Genomic DNA, 21,317 nt, shown 5'->3' with positions numbered 1-21,317 from the left:
GGTCATCACCACCTTAATCTTTAATTTGTTGGTGCCCAAAACCTAAGGTTGTCTTCAGGAACGGAGCTAAGGCCTAACAGAGGCTAAGATGATATTTTATAATATTTAGTATTATATATAAACTTAATAATATATAATGTCTAATTAAAACTTAGTTTAAACTACATATATTATATATATGAGAGTGGATAATGACACATTAAAATTGGAAGGTATAAATGAAGTAAACTGTGATTTAAACAAATACCCATATTTATATAATTAAAACATTCATATTTTATACTATAAAACATTTATTATTAAATATTTATAAATTTTAATATATATTTATTAAATTATTGATATAAATATTTTCAATAATATAATAAGAATATTATGTAAAATTTATTATTAAAATAGTCATATTAAATAATTTATTAAAACAATAAATTATATTATTCAATATATTTATATTTGTATTATTAAATATAAATAATTAAATTTGTATGTTTAAGAATATTTAACATTATACTACTATTTGATAATATTTTAATATTTGTAAATGTTTTGAAAATTAAAATAAAAATTTATTATTAATATAACAATATTAGACTTGATTCAAGTTAAATTTTATATAAAATAAACTTACTCATAAAGTAACTCTTTTCCAAAAACGACTTATGCTATTAAGAGGGAAAGTCAATTTACAAGAAAAATTACTTATTTTTATTGATATGTAAGTCATTTTCCGTTACTCAAATTGATTTCTATGAAACAAACACAGTAAATGCATAAAACATTTTTCGTAAGTCATTTTTCATGAAACAAACGCATCCTATATTTTATTCACTAGATCATGCATGCTAAGAGCTCATTAAACAAACAAAAAAAAAAATCTACTTTAATTTTTCAAAATTTGCTGTTTAAAATTTAGGAAAACTAAAAGTTAACAAATAAGAAACACTATTAAACCTTTTCGCTAAATGGTTGATTTGGTAATTAACATATCAACAATTCAAATTGAATGTATTAGTAAAAACTGGTAATTCAATAATTTAAGGTTACAAGAAGGGGGACCCTTTTTACTGCTCAAACCGCAGCGGGAAATGCTATTCGAGCAGTAGTAGACGCAGAAGTTATGATAAAGGGTCTTGCTCTCGAAAGAGATGCAGCATTACAAGCTAATCGTAGAAGTGGTATACTATTAAGTTTCGTACGGGATCTAACCCTTATGTCACATAATGGCTGTAGACCCCCTAAAAGAAGACGTGTGTAGAAATAAACACTAAAGAGATTTCAAGAGAAATAAATGATTCAATGATCTGATCAAATAAAATAACATTACTATGGTTCGAGAGAAAGTAAAAGAGCTGTAATGAAATAGGGTTGTAATTGAATAGAGTTGTAATGGAATAGAGTTGTAATCAGTAATTCAATTGTTTTGTTGAATGGAATGGAATAGAGCTGTAATAACATTCTTATGTTTGGTTGAATGGAATAGATGTTGTAATAGTATGAGGAAAAATGTTTAAATGACCGAAGTACCCTTAGTAAAAAATTTTAGATAGATAATTATTGTTATTGTTATTAAATTTTAATAAAATTATCGTTAATTATTGTGCTAAAATATCATTAGTGAAACAAATAATTTAATTATTCTACAATAAAAACAAAATATTAAAAATAATAAATAGCTTGAGAATTATATTTCACATCCAAACATAATATTCATATATTAACAAAAAGTTACATGATTTCATTAGCTTATATGTTATAATCCATATGTTAAATTTTACAACATAAAAAGTTACAACATTGTAATGACATTCTACATGTAATTATACCATCCAAATATTACAAACACAAAAAAGTTACCAAAATATCATCAACACAACCATGATTTTTAATGATTAGCAAGAAATCTTCTGACCCATTCCAATCGCAGAGAAGAAGGTGAACTAAAGAAAATGAGCATTTGCGTTGGATGGTCTGGAAATCCTCAGTTAAACCTTCTACTTCACATAAGGTTGGATATAATTTTAGAGCACTTTCTTGAATGATCATTTCTGACTTTTGTTGAATTAGCACTTTGAAGGTAATACTCCTACTGATTTCAAGGCCAACGGCCCATATGTTTTTCGCCAATAAAGTGGCAGCATCAGCAAATGAAGTAGAAAAAATATGATCACTTGCATCAGAAATATTTTTTTTTCTTCTTTGAAAATGTGGAATCACCTTGGTTTCTAGGTGGTTGCGATTGTGTAGCTGAAAGATCCATTCCATCCAAAGAAATATCAGTTGCGCATCCATGGAACTTGTAACGCCCCAAATAGTTAAGTTTTTAATTTCTGTATTTTTTCACACAAATTGCTTGTTTGCTTTATTGGCTAAGTGATTTGGGTGTTTGGGAGTGTTTGAGGAACCTGGGTTCAAATCTTGGCTTTTTCAGAATCTTTAAATTTTGCTCTTAGAAGGATCTAGACGTTGGCACCTGGGTCTTATGAATTATTGTGCTTGCCTTGTCACAAAAAGCCTTGTGGTGCAATGGGGGAGGTGTTATAAGTATGGCAAGGGAGTTTGAGGTTCGAGTATTGGCGTAGCTTTGGGGACTTTTATTTTGCAGCTAGAGCGGCTAGAGTTTGTGTTGTAGTAGAAGTCTGAGGGTTGAGGAGTTGATTTGGTCCTGGAAGATTGGGGGAGTGAATTAAGGAAGTTGGAGTGTGGGGGAGTGTTTGTGCCGTTTTGGGAGGCTAAGGAGGGAGTTTAGGGTAATGCATTTCGATTTTGGTCAGTATAAGTGCCAATTTTTCTCTCTAGTTTTTGGGAGTTTTGGTTTTTCTTTCTTTTTCTCTTAGAGTTGAACTAGAATTGACCATTCGTGTATTTTCTTTTCTTCATCTTTGCTATTCTTTTCTCTCTTTTGGCCGAACTTATCATTCATTCTTTTCATTACCCCTTTCTTCTACAATCAATTCCTTTCATAGCCAGCCGAATATCACTATTGATAATCCGTCTCCGTGTCAATTTCCTGCAAAGGTGCAAAATATCAGTAAGTGATAAAAAAAACAATTCTCTATTTCTCTTGTTAAAACGAATGCACTTAAGTTCTTTTTTTCTTTCTCAAAACCGAATAACCTTCTGACCGATTGTTATTTTCTTTCGATTATACTGCATTCTTTGCATTTCAAGAAGGTTTCTCAAAGGCATTCAGGATTCTTCTTTCATCTTTCAATTGAAGTTTTGAATGGGGTAAGTTGGCTTGTTCATCAATGGTATTGTGTTTTAATATTGGGGTCTTAAACTTTATTCTTGTTAACAATCCAGCCTAATAGGGTTATTTATTCAGGAAGATAATCGATGAGGTTGTGAGATTGATTCTTTTTGGCAAACCGAGAGCATCAAGCTTTACTCTTCTGTTCAAGGCTTGGGCGGGGAACCATTCGCTCGATTTCACAAACAGGTGTCTAATCACACCCTCTCTCGACTGTTTATCGATAAAAGCCGAATAATTGGAAAAGATGACACTGTGACCATATGGGCATGCGAACGCTCGTGTGGTAAATCGAGACCACAAAATGGTGTTGAACTATCAAGGCTCTATGAGCGTTTCCTTGGGCTTAGGTCGTAATGGGCCTAAATTACTGAAATACCCTCGATGGGTAAATTACCAAAATACCCTCGATGGTTAAATTACTCAAATACCCTCAATGGGTAAATTATCGAAATACCCCCATGGGTAAATTACTGAAATACCCCGTAGGAAAAAATTACTGAAATACCTTCAGAAGGGTGATTGATATGGCTTTATGTCATTTATTTAACTGATACTGAGTATGACATATTGCATGTACGTATAATTCATGACATGACATACTGCATGGGTTGGGTTTCTGTTATAGAGGAAGTATCGCTTCGGTGGCTCGCCACAATTATCGCATTGGTGGCTATGCCACATATCTTTATCTTGGCGGCTCGGTTGCGTTTTTTTTTTGGCGACTATCTTTGCAATATTGGTGTGTGGGCTAGGTAGGTCGACTTTGTCCCCACATGGTGTGTAGGGTTGGTACGGGTGGTGTGTTGGGCTGGATTGGGGTGGGTTTTGCATATTTGCACCATATTGATACTGTAACGGGCTTAAGCCCACACTGTTATTATATTGGGCTAAGGCCCTCACTGTTCTGATATTGTATTGGGCTAAGGCCCACATTGATACTGGAAAGGGCTCGGGTGCAGTTTGTTACTGCATGATAAGGGACTACACACTGAGTTCTCGTAACTCACCCTTTTCTTCTGACTGTGCAGGTAATCCACAACCTTAGTTGATTTGGAGTTGCGAGGGACTCGGAGGTGGCCACACATTTGCTAGTATTTTTATTCTAGATCGGTTTATTTTAAAGTTTACTTTGGGTTGTTTTTATGTAATAAGGCCTCTGGTATTTTAATTTTCTTTAAATCGGGTTTTAGTTATTTATTTTGTACTGCTTAACGGGTACAAATAAGTTTTCACAACAAACGCTGTTTTTTTTCAAGACAAACACGTATTTTCAATTTCAAAATAACCTTAAATGAAGTAGCTTTCGCTAATTTAAACCGCCAATAATAAACCGTTTTACCGCATGGTGGTTTTTTATAACGTACCAAATGATTCTAAGAAGTAAGAACAAATTGGATTTTAATTGAACGATTTTCTTCATTAGACTTCGATTTCATAGAACACTTCTATGTGACATGTCAGATTCGGCTGTAACGTCTAGGCCGGGTTTAGGGTATTACAGAAATCGTTCCTCTCTTCATGAGTATTTGTAGTAGCTACATCCTCAACATCTATTTCTTCAATAATATCAACGGCTATTTCAGCATCTTTCCCAGTGGCTCGATCTTTTGCGTAGATGGCTATAAGTTGGTCATAATAAGGGAAATTACGATGTTTGAATTGATCGGCTTCTTTATGACTCTATAAAAATGAGGAATCCATATTAGATATAAGTTTCGTTAAAACAATATAATAAAGACTTGAAATAATTCTTACATTTATATATGAGTTCCACACAACATCTTCAGCAACAACAAGCTACCTATGCTCGTCCCAACCAAATCCGCTATTGTTTTTTCCACTAAGCATGTCATAAACGATTGCCCAATCACTTTTCAATGTCCTAATCATCGATTCAAGATTAGGTTTAGCCTTCAACATAACATGAGGTAAAACTTTTTCTAACATTTTTTCTAGCTCATATAAGTAACCTGCTTTGAATCTCGTATCTACATTAAAGGTTTCAACATTGTGCAAGTCAACCATACAGGCAACCAACATAACATATTCTTCTGGAACCCATTTCCTTTTGGTTCCTCGAGAATTTTGGGAAGAAACACTTGATTGTGAAAAATCTGACATAATTATCTTAAGAAAAAACGCAAATTAAAATTAAGTTCAATATTATGAATCAAAATATTGACACTTTATAAAATTATAACACATGATGAATCAAAAGAAAATAAATTATAATTTAACAAGTCTAGTACAATACAAGAAACAATTCAAACACGACCAAAGTTTCATAAACTAGATACATGAAATAACATAAACAAATTAATGTTTACTATTTTTATTAATTTATTTTTCTCAATTTTATAATACCGATTGAATCAATTCAATTCATCAATTTGATCCAATTTTAATAAACAAAACATAACATTTAAACCATAGATTAATATACTATTTTTTCTTGATAAATAAATTGAATTTAAGATTATTATAAATATTCTTTTGGATCATTTTACAAAATGTTATTGTTAATCGTAGATTGACTTTATTATCTCTAATTAAATTAATAATTAGATGGTTTTAATTTTATACTTAAAATTTTTAATATGTGAAGATAAAATTTTAAAATCTGCATTCTTAAACCTAAAACTAGATTTACAAACTATGTAGCATGGATTCTTCATTCTTCTTTTAAGTACCATTTTCCAACACATGGATATGAATATATGACCTCCAAATATATGAAAAAACTTTAAAAATTCTAGCCATACTTGTGCAAGATACATACCCATATTGAGCAATCACGAAGCCCTTCATCTAAGTAGAATTCAAACTATTTTACCAACAAAAGAATCACTAACTATTAATTCATATAAACACTCAAAGATATATTGATAAACCATCTAAATCGATCAAACACCCTAAAACAACCATAGATGTATCAGATCAAACTAGCAACATATTCTAACAGCTAAATGTCATCAAAAACTTGAAAACAAACTCATAAAAAACAGAGATTTCAATATTCTCTAGTTGATGCATAAAATAGAGTGAAATTTGGATAAACCTGAATTAACTCTGTTAACATGATGAGGCTGTCCAACTGAGCTGTCTTTAGTAAACTCATAAAAAACAGAGATTTCAATATTCTCCAGCTGATGCATAAAATAGAGTGAAATTTCGGTAAGAAAAAGAAAAACATTTTACCTTAATTAACTCTGTTAACATGATGAGGCTGTCCAACTGAGCTGTCTTTAGTTGAATCCTTTTTGCTCAGTTCTTTCACACTGCCCCACCATTACTGCCTTCCTTGTTCGATGATCCAAAACAAGGAAAACACCCACCCATAATCAAAACCCAGAATTCAAAAAATTCCAAACAAAATGGGGCTTAATTTACATGAAAAATAAGATCAAAGGAGAGGTAAAAAGGGTAAACTCACTAAAAGCCTGGTAGGATAAAAATTCAGATCCAAGATCTCAGAGATTTTGTTTAATAAAAAAAATCAGAGACGATGGTGAAGGGAAGAAGAGTAACAACAGGGACTAAAATGGTGAAGGAAGCAGTAACAAAAAGAGGCAGAAAAATTTTGCGGGTAAGAAAAAATGACAGAGAGGAAAATGAAAGGAACAGCGGAAGGGATAAATGTTTACCTGAAGGACGCTGGATGAAGGGGAGGAGTGCTAGAGTCGAAGGAAACAAGGAATGACTGTTGTTTGAGTGTTTTTGAGGTGAGAATTTGGTAAGGATAAGATAGGGTTCTTCAAGCACCGAATCAGTAATTGGTGGAGAGGGGAGGGAATAGGAATCACCAAATTTCCCTGCATAAGCCTGAAGTGGAATACACGCGGAATAGGGTATTTCATTGAACCAAACAGCTGTTTGTGTGGGCTTGCAGAATAAACTTGTAATAGACTTATAATGGTATAGCCATTACATTGAACCAAACATCCCTTAAGTTCAACAAATCATCAGTGATTTATGTGCAACAAATAAATGAATTAATAAAATAACTTAAAGTTTAAATACCTTTTAGAATTTTATATTTTAGAATTCTATAAAAATTGTTTTAAACTTTTTCCCAACTTTTGACGATTTTTTAATAATATTATTAATTCCAACTAACTTTTTCAATTGTCGTGTTTTTATAATTTATGTTTTTAGATTTTATATATATTTATTTCTATTTTATATTTTTAATGTGTATATATATTTAATAAAAGAAAATATTATTTTTACATAAAAGCACCACGTGGCGCTTTGTAATTGGTTATAATTTTTTAAAATTTGTCAAAAATGAATTAAAAAATGATAGGAAATTAGGAATTTGAGGTAGTTCAGATACTAAATCGTCCAAAATAAATATAGTTTAAAAGCAAATGGTGAATCAAATGGAATAAAGATAAAAGAAATCTCGAAAAGCAAGAAAAGAAACTGAGAGCCTAAAATAATGGTATAATTTCATTCCAAATAATATATGGTTAAAATGAAATTTGTATAATTAAATATAAATCATTTTCTACACATTACCTTTATTTTACTTAATCAACTGATCATTAGAAGCAAAGCTCGTCAAATTAAATTAAAATGTTTGTGAGGTCCAAATCTGTACGAAAGTTCGTTTCACAATTTTGACCATTCTTCAAAACCTTGGCAAAACTTTTCATTTTGGAAATCTTTTATTTTATCAATTTTAGTAATTCTCATCTATCAAAACTTTATATATATATATATATATATATATATATATATATAATTTTCCTAACTATGATGAATTTGACGTTGAGTTAAATTTACTAAGAATGCTGCCCGATTAATGTTTTTGTTTTAATTCTTGCAAGTCAATTGTCGATTGAGCCTTAATTCGATTAACATTGACATTGTTGCCAATGCAGGAGGACGTGGATTCGAATGTGCTAAAATGCATTATCTTCTTATTTATGAGTTGGAATGGAGAAGGATTATAGATAGTTTTAAGCATTGTGTCAAAAAGAGCAGATTTGATCAAATCCTATGAGATTATTTAAAATTAATCATCAAGATTATTTTGATTTATTCAATATTTTATCTCTTTTAATCACAATTATGATGTAACTCACCTAATTATATTCAACAACTAATGATTTTAGTGTTTTTTTATTGATTTTTAAGTGAAGTTAAAGAGATTTCCTTAAATTAGGTTATTATTTAGGAGCTAATTTTCAATTTTATTATTTTTATTTTTACCCTATAAATAGGTGATTTTCATTTTCAAGTATTTTAGAGTTGTAAAGTTTTCCGATTTCAAAGCTTAAATTATCAACTTTTCTACATTAAGGATTTTGCAAGAGAAAACCCGCTCAATCATTGATGTTATAATAAGTCTTCTATGGTTGAGGTTCGTGGTTCCTCCTCCCAATAATGTTGCCTCCAAAGTTCAAACCTGAGTCCTCCCCTTAAGAGTGTGATGTGTCTTACCATTACACCCAACCACTTGTTTTGATTTTGATTAATTTTATTTTGTTTTGTTTGCTTATTTGTCTTAAATAATGGGAGCCCACATCACTTTCGTGCTGTGTCCGTAGTCTTGAGTTTAAGTCGATTGAGGAGTTAAACCCTAAACATATACTCATACCTCAAACTCGTATCCGAATCCGAGCAACATGCATTTTTGTACAAGGATGAAATTTAGATTTGTATCCTATAAACTGATAGGAGTCTGAGCCTAAAAAGCTGCTTCCTGTGAGCCCACTTCACCTTTAGCAGCCTTGAATCGTTTTGGCAAACTCCATAGAAGAGTAATGCATGAACAAAGGACTCATCCCTTCCGCAATAATTTCCCTTGCATTCAATATGTGGTAATGATTAATGGCATATAAAGACAGTTTGAAAAACAAAAACATATGTCAAGAATTTCATAACTTTTGGCAGTAAACAATGCCTACCAAGCTATACATATAGTTCCTTAAAACTGTGAAGTATCTGAAAAGGATGAACAAAATTGGAAAACACCAGATTCATGCAAGTTTGCAAAGAATCGACTATCCCGGTCGACATATAGACGCTTCTACAAATCCCCAATCATCATCATCATCAGGTCCTACCCAATAACCCATTATAACGATACGGGTAGAAGAACTTGCATTCAAATTACATGAAACAAGTTCATCAAAAGGCTTTGACATTGTAGTCAGATAATGTTCACCATTGACAGAATATATGGTTTTGTTTGAGCAGCAGAGGACCAGAAAATAGGATGCTGCAAGTAGGAATTCATGATATCAGTTTATAAAAGCATATACACTAGCAAGGGAGTGACTAAAATAAACACCCAAATCCAGTCACAATGTATGCAAATCAAAGTAGTAACTTCAGTGACACATTTTAAACACTTCTGCACATTCTCATCCATCTTATGAATGTTAGTTTCACCTTTTAAGCAATATTGTGAATTTCGATAGGCTGAATTATACAGCTTAGATGAAACTCCAAAGAAAGGATTGTAAGAGTGTAGTATCCATTTTAAAGTGGGCTAATGATGAAGGCTAAATTTGTGACCTTCCAGGACCTCATCCCCAATCCACTTGAAACTCTTGCAGAATTAGCTCAAGGCCTCAAGCAAGCTTTTATTCAAAATACAGGGACAAAGAAATAGAAACAACACACAAATTTAGGTTTAATCAAATAAACGATCCCTAGTTCTGTGAACTCAAAAAAGGAAGAAGTTCATCATCATTTCAGCAGTTCAAAGAAACCACAGCCCATAAATTAGCTGCATTTCTATAGTGACAAAGTTCTAGCCTAAACCCAACATCTGAATTCACTGTCTGAATTCACTGTATTTTACATGTTATGTTCATTAGTAGTTTACTCCTATAAAAATGGCTGAGAATTATATAAAAAAGGATCGTGCTTTTGAAGTTCCTGAAAAATGGGATAGACTGCAAGCTTTAAAAGAAAAAGAACCTGTTTTGGTGATTCCCAGGCCTGGAAGTCTGCAGGAAGCTGATTTCTTTGGATATCTAACCTGAATAAACGTTTAAAAAACAAAAAAAGAGACATTTAACCAAGAAAAAGCAAATAAAAAAGAGTTCACATTTTTTTTGAACTGAGAATTTTTAAGTGTTTTAAGGGAGAGAATTTGGAGGAACCAAAAGGGTGTGGGGTTACCTTGAGTGGGTTTGGAAGAGAACAAGGAGGAATTGAGAAGCTTAAGGAAACGAAGCACGCCATTGAAAGCTTCTGCTGAAGCAAAGAGAGGTTTCTGGGTTTAAGGTGGAAGAGGTTTGCTAAACGACGGCGTTTGGAACAATTTTGATTAGCGCCTCTTTTGAAGATTGTGTTGATTATATCTTAAATTAGGAAATTAAACATAAATTTTACCTCAAATTAATTTGCAATCAGAATGTTTGCATAATTTGTGAAAATTCAACAGGTGAGTGACAATTTAAGCATGTTTTGCTACCATTTTCATTTTCAAGATTACAAAATCATTAACAAGAAGTTTTTAGAACTATATGAGTGCTCAAATCAGTCAGATTATCAATTTTTAATCAAATCAGTTCGATAGGCCACACCAATTTGTCCAGTTTAATTTAATCAATTATTAAACTAATAAAATAAAAATTAGTTCAACCAGTTCAATCAATTCACGGGTCCATTGATCCAACCGACCAGTCCGAAAACAGTGCATCAAAGTTACAGCATGAAAAATCAGAAATTGGTAATCAATAAGTTTTTCATTTCTTCAATGTAATAAAAATGAACAAAGCATCTATGATCGAGAATTCGAGAGAAAAAGTTACAGATAATAAGTCCTCTGCCATAATTCACTTTCTAAGTAACCAAAAACCTATGTTCCATCATATGGAATCAGAGCCCTATGGTCAGCAACCCCACAGGATTTAGCTCTTCTCCAGAAGGGTCTGGTCACCATACAGAATGTGCTGATGTCTCCTACATGAACCAACTCTGCCACAATAGTCACCGAAAACGGGTTTGTTTCGATAGCCCTTGCTCTCAGTTCGACCATGTTATTGTCCTACCAGATTGGTAACGGGATAATATGGACTATAGACCGATCTTGAGAGGAGTTAAACCAAACTAATGACTTCATTGAACAAAGGTAATTCCAATGTGTAAGGTTAAGCAAGGGTCGGTCCGTTATGAGCTTCATTCAAACTCTTATGGGATTTGTGCCGTTTCTTCTCCCGCTTCTTACTGCTGTTACAAAACCAATAATCAGCATGAATCCACATAGAAAGTAGGTATACAAACAAAACATCTCGTATCTACATAGAGTGACTTGTACAGAACATACTCGTCGTGTGAGCTATGCCCCCAACAAGATTTCAGTTTCCGGTTTATGTGCTTCATATCCTTTTCTGTGGGGAACTTGAATTTCCTAACCTATATATGTTGCCAGCCAAAGTATATAATTGAATCAGTGAAACCTTGTACGGATTTATTGCTGAACTGGATTTACGTCAAAAATCAAATCATAATGGAACTATACCCAAGCATCTATAGCATCTAGAGATTCTATCAGCTGCAAAATGGTGTGCTTGGAATTCTGCCGTGCAAGAATTCTTCTTAGGTATCTGCAAAGAACACAACAAAGACTTGAAATAAATTGTAAAATATTAATTTATCATACTCCTAACTAAAAGAACTTCATGAATTATGAAGCAGCTCATACCCCTCAAAGTCGAGAACTCTATGCATCTCATTCGCATTGCGTAAAGCAGCCAGTGCCAACTGTAACATAGCAACAGATAAGCAAACCCACGAGAATCATTTTATAGGAAGATCAATCAATCCATGATACGGATTTGATCAATTGCAAATGAGAAGATGCATAACAATTAGCACATTACAACAAGTATGGGAAGCTTACATTCATAATAGATCATGAAAGAGAGGTTTGTTATGCTGAAATTTTAACAAAGTTTCTATTTAAAACTCAGTTCTGTTCTGGTGAAATTGATTAAAGAAAAAAATTTATCCACAAGCAAAGAACCAATTTTTTTATAAGAACTAATTTATAAGGCCTTTTCAAAAGATATTCTCTGTCTAGACTATCAATTGAGCAAAATATGGCAGAAGATTCGCTCAAAATGGAGTTTGAACTATAAAGAGTACCTGGCCAGGAGGAAAAAGATGTGGAGCATCAGTAAGCATAATTTTGTCAACTTCCAACCTTGCAGTTTCTTGCAAATCCTATACAATATTAACACGTCAATTAGACACATAGAAAACATCTTAGGAAGATAAAGTCCGGCATTTATAATTTTGGAGGCTATATATTGCCAGCATTAAGTTAATGCCCTAGCCACGCTAGTATAAAGATACAAGTTTGGATCAGATTAACCAAAAGTTCAAAGATATGAGCTCCATTGCATGTCAAACCAAAAATTGAAAACTCTCCAGAAAATGAGTAGGAATGGGGCTATCAAACATAATATTCCAGAGGACAATAACAAATATTACCTTCAGCATTTGATTTTCGTCATCCTTTACTCCACAGAATTCCTAGAGAACCAACACTTTTGTCATTAATTATTAGGGTGAAAATGAATCGCACAGACTAAATCAGAGCAGAATGCAATAGGAAGGGTATCATAACAAAACCCATTTTCTTTGTATCAGTTCACCAAGATGGTTAGCTCATGATTATATTGATTATTGACCACAGACTAAGAGCTCCAAAAGTTTTTTTTTAACTACTGATATAAATAATATTGAGTAAACAAATAAGGGAAAACGAATGATTACCCCAAATAACAACTTAAGATTTACTTGTAAATATATTTTACAACTATAGAAGGAAGAACAAAAGGATAATCAGTAACCAAACCTACCTCCATGTCATTGACAAAACCTTCAACTGAACGATAGGGTGCATAAACAATGAGATCAAATTCCAGACTCTGCAAATCCAGATATGTACTTTTGACAAGCACAAGCAAAAGAAAAAAGCAAGACTAAAAAAAAAACGAAGAACAGTAGCCATACCTGATACACTATCATCTCGTAATTGAGAATCATTTGATGATCCTGTGAAATCCCCTTACCAAGCTCCTCTGCTGACACATGATTTTCTTCTATCTTACAGGCCGCATACACACAGGTTAACCTAGAGTTATAAAGAAACTTTTCCAATTTAACAATTACATTATTCTCTAAAGAAAGTTTAGTATTCAATGGTGATTATCAGTCAAAGTAACATTTCTTCCACCACCACATACGAAATGACAAAGTCAGGGACAATATACAAATTCCAAACAGTATGCTGCTTACCTGATATTTTCATACATTTTTAAAATAGCACATGATGCATTTTTCTAACATACTCTTAAGCGCAAATCAGAATGACTCATCCAGCATATTACATGCAGAGATAAAGGGCATTGGAGCTTGTATCTGAAAGAGATTTAGAAGAATCGTACATTATATGTTTTGGATGATGTTCCATGACCGACCATTGCAGGTAAAACCTTTTGAAATAAATTAGAGCAGTTGCCTGCAAAACATGAACCACAAACAGAATCACATTGATCATGGCCTCATATTTATTTATAGTATGACCATTATCCAAAAAAACAAAAGTAGTAAGTACCTGAATTTTATTAGGAAAGTAGAATGCACTACAAACTTCTCGAAGTTTGTTCTCATAAAACACTCGCATGAACTGTTCTTCTTCAATGTTAAGAGGTTTTGGACGAGAATGCTTGTCGGCTGACATGAACAATCAAAATATCACATGGTACACTCGATGACCTAGAACCTCACAATAGAACTAAAAGTAAAAGAAAATTTCATTTACCGTTATCTCTTGCAATAGGTTCAGGGTATGATAGTGAACCATCAGCGTCTACTTCCATCTGTGTTGTCCCATACTTCAGAATACATCAGCAAGTCAGCTTCAATAAAATGAACACCAGAAAGAAAATTTCCACTAGGAATGCTTTCAATAATGGTGGTTTGCAACTGACAACATTTAAATGCTTCAAATGGGAAGTAAAGAAGGGAGTTCAACACAAATTTCATCTAATCTACTAAAACGATAATCCAAAGGTACACTATGCAAACACACAATCAAGCTCGCGCAAATAGACATACATGCAAAACTGAAAGAAAGGACTCTGCCATACCTTCTCCAGTGTTTGTATTGCTCTTTGATTTGCAGCCTTGTATTTCTCAACCTATATCAGCAAAAAGAAAATTAAAAACAAAACACAAAAAAACCTAATTTTAACTTGAGAAAGTTCTCAATTAATTGCAATTCCTACTTTTCTATCTTTTCAATCTCTTCTTACATCAATAAAGCATCCATGAAGAATATTAAGCAAAAACATTAACACCAGCAGCTTGTAATCAATATAAACAGTGGAAACGGAAAAACATTGCAAAGAAAAACAATTGGTTTTTTCCTCACATTTAAGAAACAAAGAAATTTCTCCTTTTTTCTTTCATATTATTTACCAGTTCTTGAGGAGAGAAGATCCAGTTAGCTCTATGAGTCGATGTATGAAAATCAGCCATGAAGAACTCAGTAACTCGGTAGCCCCTGACTCAGCAATTCGATCGCAGCTACGCAAAATAATTTCTCCAGCCACTCAACACACTCACATCTCCCCAAATTTGAAGTCTTTCCAAATTCAGATTCGGGTTCCAACACCCGACCCGGAATATCATCCCGCTTCTAAGCTCACTTTGTGAAACCCCCATTATCCCCTCCACCAAGCCTCAACTTCAAAGCCCATTTAACGTACTGCTTTAAATTGCAACTTCAGCCCATAAAAGTTTCTACCCAGTTTTATACATTTCCATAATTTTTTTATCATTAATATTTTAATAATATAATTCTCATACTTTTATTCTATTTATGTCGATCATATGTTGGAATTTTAGTAAACTAAAAAGGTCTAAATATATGTTTAATGTAAAAAAGCTTTCAATCGTTAATATATATTAATAAAAATAATATTTTGAATCGATATGATAGATATAATGAGATCAATCCGTAAATTTATATGCATAACAAATATAAATATATAAATAAATTCAACAATTAGAATGCTAAAGTAATAATCACAGAAAAGATCATAGAAGAGTGTAAAACTATCCGTGTAAATGGATCCATATATATAACAATAGGTTTTCTTTTATTTTTCAAATATTTATTTTCACTGCTCAAATTAAAATTTCCATGAATCTCATCAAATAATTTGCATGACATTTTTTTATACTGTTGGAAAAATATTTTTTTCTTTTGTTGTCTTTTTTAATTTGCAAAAGCAAAAAACTTATCTAATTATATAAAAAAAAACCTAAATGTGTTAGGTATATGCCATCACATGTTCGGAAAAATTAATGAGAAAATTTGTCACAATGTCAAACATAATTTTTATTTGAAAAGCAAGCAACTAGACTCATTTGACCTTCGTTGCCAACGACTAGTATATCCATTTGTCAGTCTTTAAACTCTCCCTTTGCTTCTTGCACAACGGCCCAACAACCATGACTCTTCCTACATCACCACCTCCTGTATACTTGTTTTGTGGCTGTCGTTCGTCATTGGTATAGCTTTGAAAGGCATCATTCGTGCTCCTCTCTTACCTCCTCTACCATAGGGTAGCTCCCTTTATCCTGAAAGAATCCATCCTCCGAAGGAGCCTATTCAGATCCAATCACATTTGCCCTCTTGTACACCTCTTGAAGCCAACCAATCACCCCTTTAGTTTGGTCAAGACTACTAAACAGCATGTTTGGTTAGGGGGCTTAAGAATAGATTCCAGCCCAATTCGGTGGGCCACCACCGAACATTAATTTGGTTAGCTCTGGGTGAATTACAGGAAAAGGCTGATTAGCCATTCCCTTCCCTCACCACTGAATAGCTATTCATTCCCGTGCGTGAAGTAAATTTTTTTTCCACCTTTTCAATTTTTGCCCACACCTCTACCCAAAGAATGAAGAAGCACTGGAACCATCATCTTCTCCTCGATTCACGGGTAACTTTCTTTTTTTCTCATCTCTATGTTTCCCTTTTTCCCTTTGATTGTAGAAAAGACTTAGGTCAATCTATTCTTCGTTCTTTCTTCTTTTTCTTCACCTTTTAAGCCAATGAAAACCCTTTGATTGCAGAGTTGCAACCTTTTTTTTTCCTCACTTCTTTTGTTCTTCTAATTATATTTAGTAATAATTATATTAAAATATGATTAAATTATTTATTATTTTAATAATAATCTTAGTAAAATTTAATAACAATAATTATGTACTCTGGTTATTTCAGTTTTTTTTCTTATACTATTACAGTATCATTTCATTCAACTAAACTCAAGAATTCTATTACAATTCTATTACATTCTATTCAACCAAACAATTGAATTACTGATTACAGCTCTATTCCATTACAACTTTATTCCATTACAACGAACCAAACATGTCCTAACTGTTCGAAACTCTAGTTAGAGATCCCGAACTCCAAGATCTAAAAAAAGAGGCTTCAAGCTCTCCAAGGCTATTCATGGTTGCTGGACGCTTGGTCTTTGAGCGGTCGGACATCACCCCTACTTGTCGCTTTTGCCATTCCATCAGTTTTCCGTTGGCCATTTTTTCAGCGTGATGAGGAACAATTGTAGAATAATAAGTTTTGGACTTAAAATAGTCCTCTACCTTTCTCAGTAGAGGCTATTATGGCGTCGACTTTCGCTAGCCTTTCTTCGGAATTATGCCTTTCACCCGAGGATAAAGTCATGCCATTTTGTTGTGTCGATGATGGTCTTGTTTTGTACTAGTCAAAGCTTTGGCTCTCGTCTAATTGTACCAAGCTTGTTAAAAGCTTTGGCTTGTTCGAAGTTATCGCTTTTGTTCACTTGTATCAAGCTTGACACTTGTTGCTTGTAAATTTATTTCATATATGAAAGTTTCTCATTGAACAAAAAAAAAAATCAAATTATAGTAGGAGGACTAAAGCTACCAAACGGCTTATCATGGCGTGCATCTCGTCCTCATCCATGCAAATTTTTTGAAACGGTGAGCCTTCTGATTCTTTCCAAATCGGAGGTTAAGGTAAGGTGACTCTCTTTCTCCGTATTTATTTGTGTTGGGAATGGAACGACTCGCTCATAGAATTACTATGGAGGTCCAGGCAGGAAAATGGAATCTGATTCATCTAAGAGGGGAAGGCCTGGCATTATCACATCTTTTCTTTGTTGATGATCTGGTTTTGTTTTGCCAAGCTGAAGTGAGCCAAGTGACATTGATTAAAAATTTTCTTGAAGAGTTTAGTGCCCTTTCTGGTCATAAGGTGAATGCTCGCAAAACACAACTATGCTTTTCGAGTAATGTGGAGGACGAGTCAACGGATTCGTTGGCTAGCTTGCTTAGGTTCCAAAGGGTCAATGATCATGGGCGCTATTTAGGTGCACCTCCTTTCCAAAAACGCATCATGAGGAGAGATTTTCATTTTGTTATTGACAAAATTAGAAGCCGGTTAAACGGATGGGATGCTAACTGCTGTCTATGGTTAGGAGAGTCACATTAGCTAAATCGGTTATGATGACTATGGCTAACTACTTCATGCGGACAACTTTAATCCCTATTGGGGTTTGTACGAAATTGAAAAACTTGTGAGAAATTTTGTTTGGGGTATAGAAAGGTGGCACTTGTGAGCTGGGAGGCAATATGTTAGCCAAGTAACGGGGGAGGCTAGGGTCTCCACCATTTAAATTTACAGAATAAGGCTTTTCTTTTAAAATTGGCCTTCCAAATTATTGAGAATAGTAATGATCTATGGGTGCAAGTGTTACAATCTAAATATCGAATCAAAGATAAAATCCCTTTGTCGACTGGGAGGCTGAATAGCTCATTCATATCGAAATCCATTGAAAAAGTGTGGCCTCAATTGTTACGTTCAATTACTGGTCAATTGGGGGTTTGGAGACGTTGGATAATTACTATCTAATACCAGCTCAAATTGAACTGGCGTTATTGGTGTGTGATATGGAAATGTTGTCAGTTCTTGGCTTTGGGAGAATTTTGAACATTTACTTAGTCAGGACATTCTACTTTCGAATAGCGGCTATACGGGCTCCATTGAATACAACTAGCGATGATGTGTGTGTGTGGAGTAACAGTGCCTCAGGTCAGTTTACCATAGCTGCTGCCTATATGTCGATGGCTAAGAGTTCTTGACAACAGGTTGACAGTGTATGGTCTTTGATTTGGAAATGTCCTAGTCCTTAACGTGTTAATAACTTTTTATGGCTCGTGAGACTGGAACAGTTATTGACAAACAAAAAAAGGTGTCGTAGAGGTCTTTCCTCGTTTCCAATCCGTGTCATTTGTAGGGCTGCCACCAAAAGTTTAATTCATCTACTTCGAGATTGTTCAAGTACTAGATTAATTTGGCATCGTTTCTTACGGGTTAGGAGGAATGCATCTTTTTTCAATCTCCCTCTCCATGAATGGCTAATTGCGAATCTCACAAACAAAGTGGATGTTATTGTGGATGGCTTGCAATGGAATACCCTGTATGGCATAATTTGTTGGCTAATTTGGAAGCAACAAAATCGGCTTGTTTTTGCTGGTATGAATTTCAGTGCTGGTGAGATATGTGCCAAGAGCATTATATGGGCGAAACGTTAGTCAAATGCTGAGTTACGTAATGGATAGCCTAGAAACCACCAATGGAGGGGTGGGTCAAATTGAACTGCGATGGGTCTGTACGAGGGATTGGCGGTGTATTGAGGGCTTGGATTGGTAACTGGATACTGGGCTATTCTCGATTTCTTGGCTCATGTTTGATCATCGAGGAATAATTATGGGGAATGTTGGAGGGACCAAAAGTGGCGTGGAGCTTGGGAGTACGGCGACTTGAGGTGGAAGATGACTATTATGTTAGTAATGATGCAACGAAGTGGAAGCAGCGGACTGAGACTCAAGACATAAAAGCTTTGTGTTGCAAGCCTTGGGAGATAGTGGTTAAACAGGTATCAACTAGCGGATGGTATTGCAAAGATAGCCCACGGAAGAGATATAACGTTGGACAAGCATACACATCCACCAGCGCACTTGTGGGGAGTTTTTCTCAGTGATGCAATGGGGTGGAACTCGTGATCGAAAGGTCCCGATAATTTTGTTTGTATGCTATTGGCTACCCAAAAAACAATGCTACCAAAAGGCATAGTACAAAGACTTGTTATACTATTTAAACTTTATTTTTCCTATTTTACATGTTGGGTAAAAAGGTACCATAATAGTCATTGTATAGTACTTCAGATTGCATTTTGACCTTCAATTGAGCAAATGGGCAAATTAGGTTCTATACATTAGACAAAGAAGTAAAATAGTCCCTCCATTAAAATTGCATAGTTAAATGCTCATTTTTTTCTTCTATATATAAATCATAATAAAAGTTTAACTCTTGACATTTATACCTTTATTCAATTTGGTTTCTACTATTCTATTTGAAGCAAAATAGACCTTAACCTTTTATTGCCGACGTGGTATTAATTTGTCGTCACATCAACAAATAGTTTGTAATTATAAAATTACAAAAAAGTATAAATAAATGTGTAAACGTGGAAGACTAAGTTTGTTTTTATGTGTTGAGGAATGTGTTTCGAAGTGGTTGTTGAAGTGCTAATGGTAATGGCCATTACAACTAGCATTGCGACAGTCTCTGGTACTTGCCATATTCGGAGTTGACAAAAATCAATTTCTGAAATAAAACCTTTGGAATTTGAATAATGTTGATATTATGGAAGTATGGAAGCTTGTCTATAAAGATCAATTCATTTGAGCAACTTATCTTGAATATTGGATTAGATCGGATCAGATCAAGCAATTGAATCCCTTAGATTATGACGATTGGATAGGGATAGCATTGAAGACATATGTCCAACAGTCCACTTTACATGGGTCTTTATTATTATGTTGTATATTGTTATTTTAGTTTTTTAATAGGAGAATTTATTGTAATTGATCAAGTATGTTAGAAAGTTTCGAAACTCTTCTATATTTGAGAGACATATATAAGTTTTTTACTTAGTATTGAGAGCACTTATTTGTTCATTGTGAAACATATTTTTGAGAGTGCATTTGAGAAAGTAAATAAGTTTTATTGACTGCTTAAGTTCTCAAGGTGACAACTTAAGAGGAGAGTGGTCTAGATTTTTATGTACAAAAAGTAAGGCTGCTATATCGGGATGTTATAGGACTTGAATCACTTGTTGTATTGGGTTGAAAGATAGCGAATTACTCACTGAGCTAGGCTTCATAGATGTAGGGAAACTAAATTACATAAAAAAAAATTGCATTCTTGTTTTCTCTTTATTGCAATGTCATTGCAGCCATCACTTCCATTTAAGCACTCTATTTTTATTTGTAATTAGTAACTACCTGTTTCAATAATTGTTATCAAAGTCTCCCACTTAACGTGACTACTGGTGTTTCCTGGTGTTGTTAATTGCTAGATATGGAAGGATCTGTAGTTGCTTGCCTCCTATGTTGGACGCTTCCAAACATGCTTATTGAAAGGAAAGAAAGAAAGAAAGCTTTCATCAAATCCACTGATGAGAAAGCGTGGAGTTCTGTCCTCGCTGGATGGCAATTACCTATGATTGAGACAAAAGTAAGGACTCTTAATTTCGAGTTAGCTTGGACCATTGATGAAGAATGATTTGGAAATGTCAATTCTAAAACTCTTTATGCTATCTTATGTAGCATTGATGCACAAAAGTTTAAGAGAATTTCAAAGTGTTGAATTACTAAGGAAGCATGAGACATCCTTGAAACTGCTTCACTGCGTCTTCTTTGCAAACTAATCTTGAGGAAAAAAATTAGAAAAGGAGTACTAAGATCAGTTTGCATATTCAAATGCTCTATGTGAGCGTCTCCGCATTGAATCAAGCCAAGTTGGTAAAGGGACTGAAGAGCATGTATTTTAAGGTCTAGTTATTAAACCAATGAACTTTGGGGCAAAAAGCCAAGGCCCTATTTCTATAGGATGGTTTATGGTTATGTATATCTTTATCCAAGGCGGGAGTCTTGAATGGAAAATTTGTTCTTTAGTCCTTTTAAAAGCTAG

At 33.8% G+C, this 21,317-nt stretch overlaps 2 protein-coding genes and 1 long non-coding RNA gene across 12 annotated transcripts; all 3 read right to left on the bottom strand.

The window, feature by feature from the left end:
• Positions 1–4,649: 4,649 nt before the first annotated feature.
• LOC105761032 (uncharacterized) lies at positions 4,650–7,076 on the bottom strand. 7 transcript variants are annotated; one of them, XR_008191207.1, is made up of 6 exons: positions 6,898–7,073; positions 6,452–6,549; positions 6,312–6,356; positions 5,224–5,380; positions 5,009–5,135; positions 4,650–4,933 (listed from the first exon to the last, which is right to left on the bottom strand). It is a non-coding gene; the product is annotated as an uncharacterized LOC105761032 (long non-coding RNA). The 7 variants fall into 7 exon arrangements; XR_001123594.2 differs by having other exon boundaries at positions 5,009–5,380; positions 6,452–6,553; positions 6,898–7,072; XR_001123593.2 differs by having other exon boundaries at positions 5,009–5,380; positions 6,898–7,069.
• A 1,749-nt stretch (positions 7,077–8,825) lies between these two features.
• Positions 8,826–10,557, bottom strand: LOC105761034 (hypothetical protein). Of its 2 annotated transcripts, XR_008191288.1 has the most exons (4): positions 10,394–10,557; positions 10,190–10,250; positions 9,169–9,482; positions 8,826–9,064 (listed from the first exon to the last, which is right to left on the bottom strand). XR_008191288.1 is itself a non-coding variant. In XM_012578686.2 (3 exons), exons 1-3 carry the CDS (start codon positions 10,454–10,456, stop codon positions 9,265–9,267), a joined length of 342 nt encoding a protein of 113 aa, XP_012434140.1. In that variant the 5' UTR covers positions 10,457–10,557; the 3' UTR covers positions 9,049–9,264. The 2 variants fall into 2 exon arrangements, 1 of the variants encoding a protein (XP_012434140.1); XM_012578686.2 differs by having other exon boundaries at positions 9,049–9,482.
• A 386-nt stretch (positions 10,558–10,943) lies between these two features.
• Positions 10,944–14,881, bottom strand: LOC105761033 (cyclin-H1-1). 3 transcript variants are annotated; one of them, XM_012578683.2, is made up of 13 exons: positions 14,708–14,881; positions 14,377–14,427; positions 14,049–14,121; positions 13,842–13,960; positions 13,672–13,745; positions 13,238–13,358; positions 13,084–13,152; positions 12,713–12,754; positions 12,365–12,442; positions 11,922–11,980; positions 11,739–11,823; positions 11,544–11,632; positions 10,944–11,446 (listed from the first exon to the last, which is right to left on the bottom strand). In XM_012578683.2, exons 1-13 carry the CDS (start codon positions 14,765–14,767, stop codon positions 11,368–11,370), a joined length of 999 nt encoding a protein of 332 aa, XP_012434137.1. In that variant the 5' UTR covers positions 14,768–14,881; the 3' UTR covers positions 10,944–11,367. The 3 variants fall into 3 exon arrangements, with proteins under 3 accessions (XP_012434137.1, XP_012434138.1, XP_052480424.1); XM_012578684.2 differs by having other exon boundaries at positions 10,944–11,443; XM_052624464.1 differs by having other exon boundaries at positions 14,661–14,810.
• Positions 14,882–21,317: the final 6,436 nt, after the last annotated feature.

This window comes from Gossypium raimondii, chromosome 11 (genome assembly GCF_025698545.1).
Source record: "Gossypium raimondii isolate GPD5lz chromosome 11, ASM2569854v1, whole genome shotgun sequence".
NCBI lineage: Eukaryota > Viridiplantae > Streptophyta > Magnoliopsida > Malvales > Malvaceae > Gossypium > Gossypium raimondii.
The sequence above is the reverse complement of the archived record's forward strand: the minus strand, read 5'-3'. Positions and strand labels throughout refer to the sequence as shown.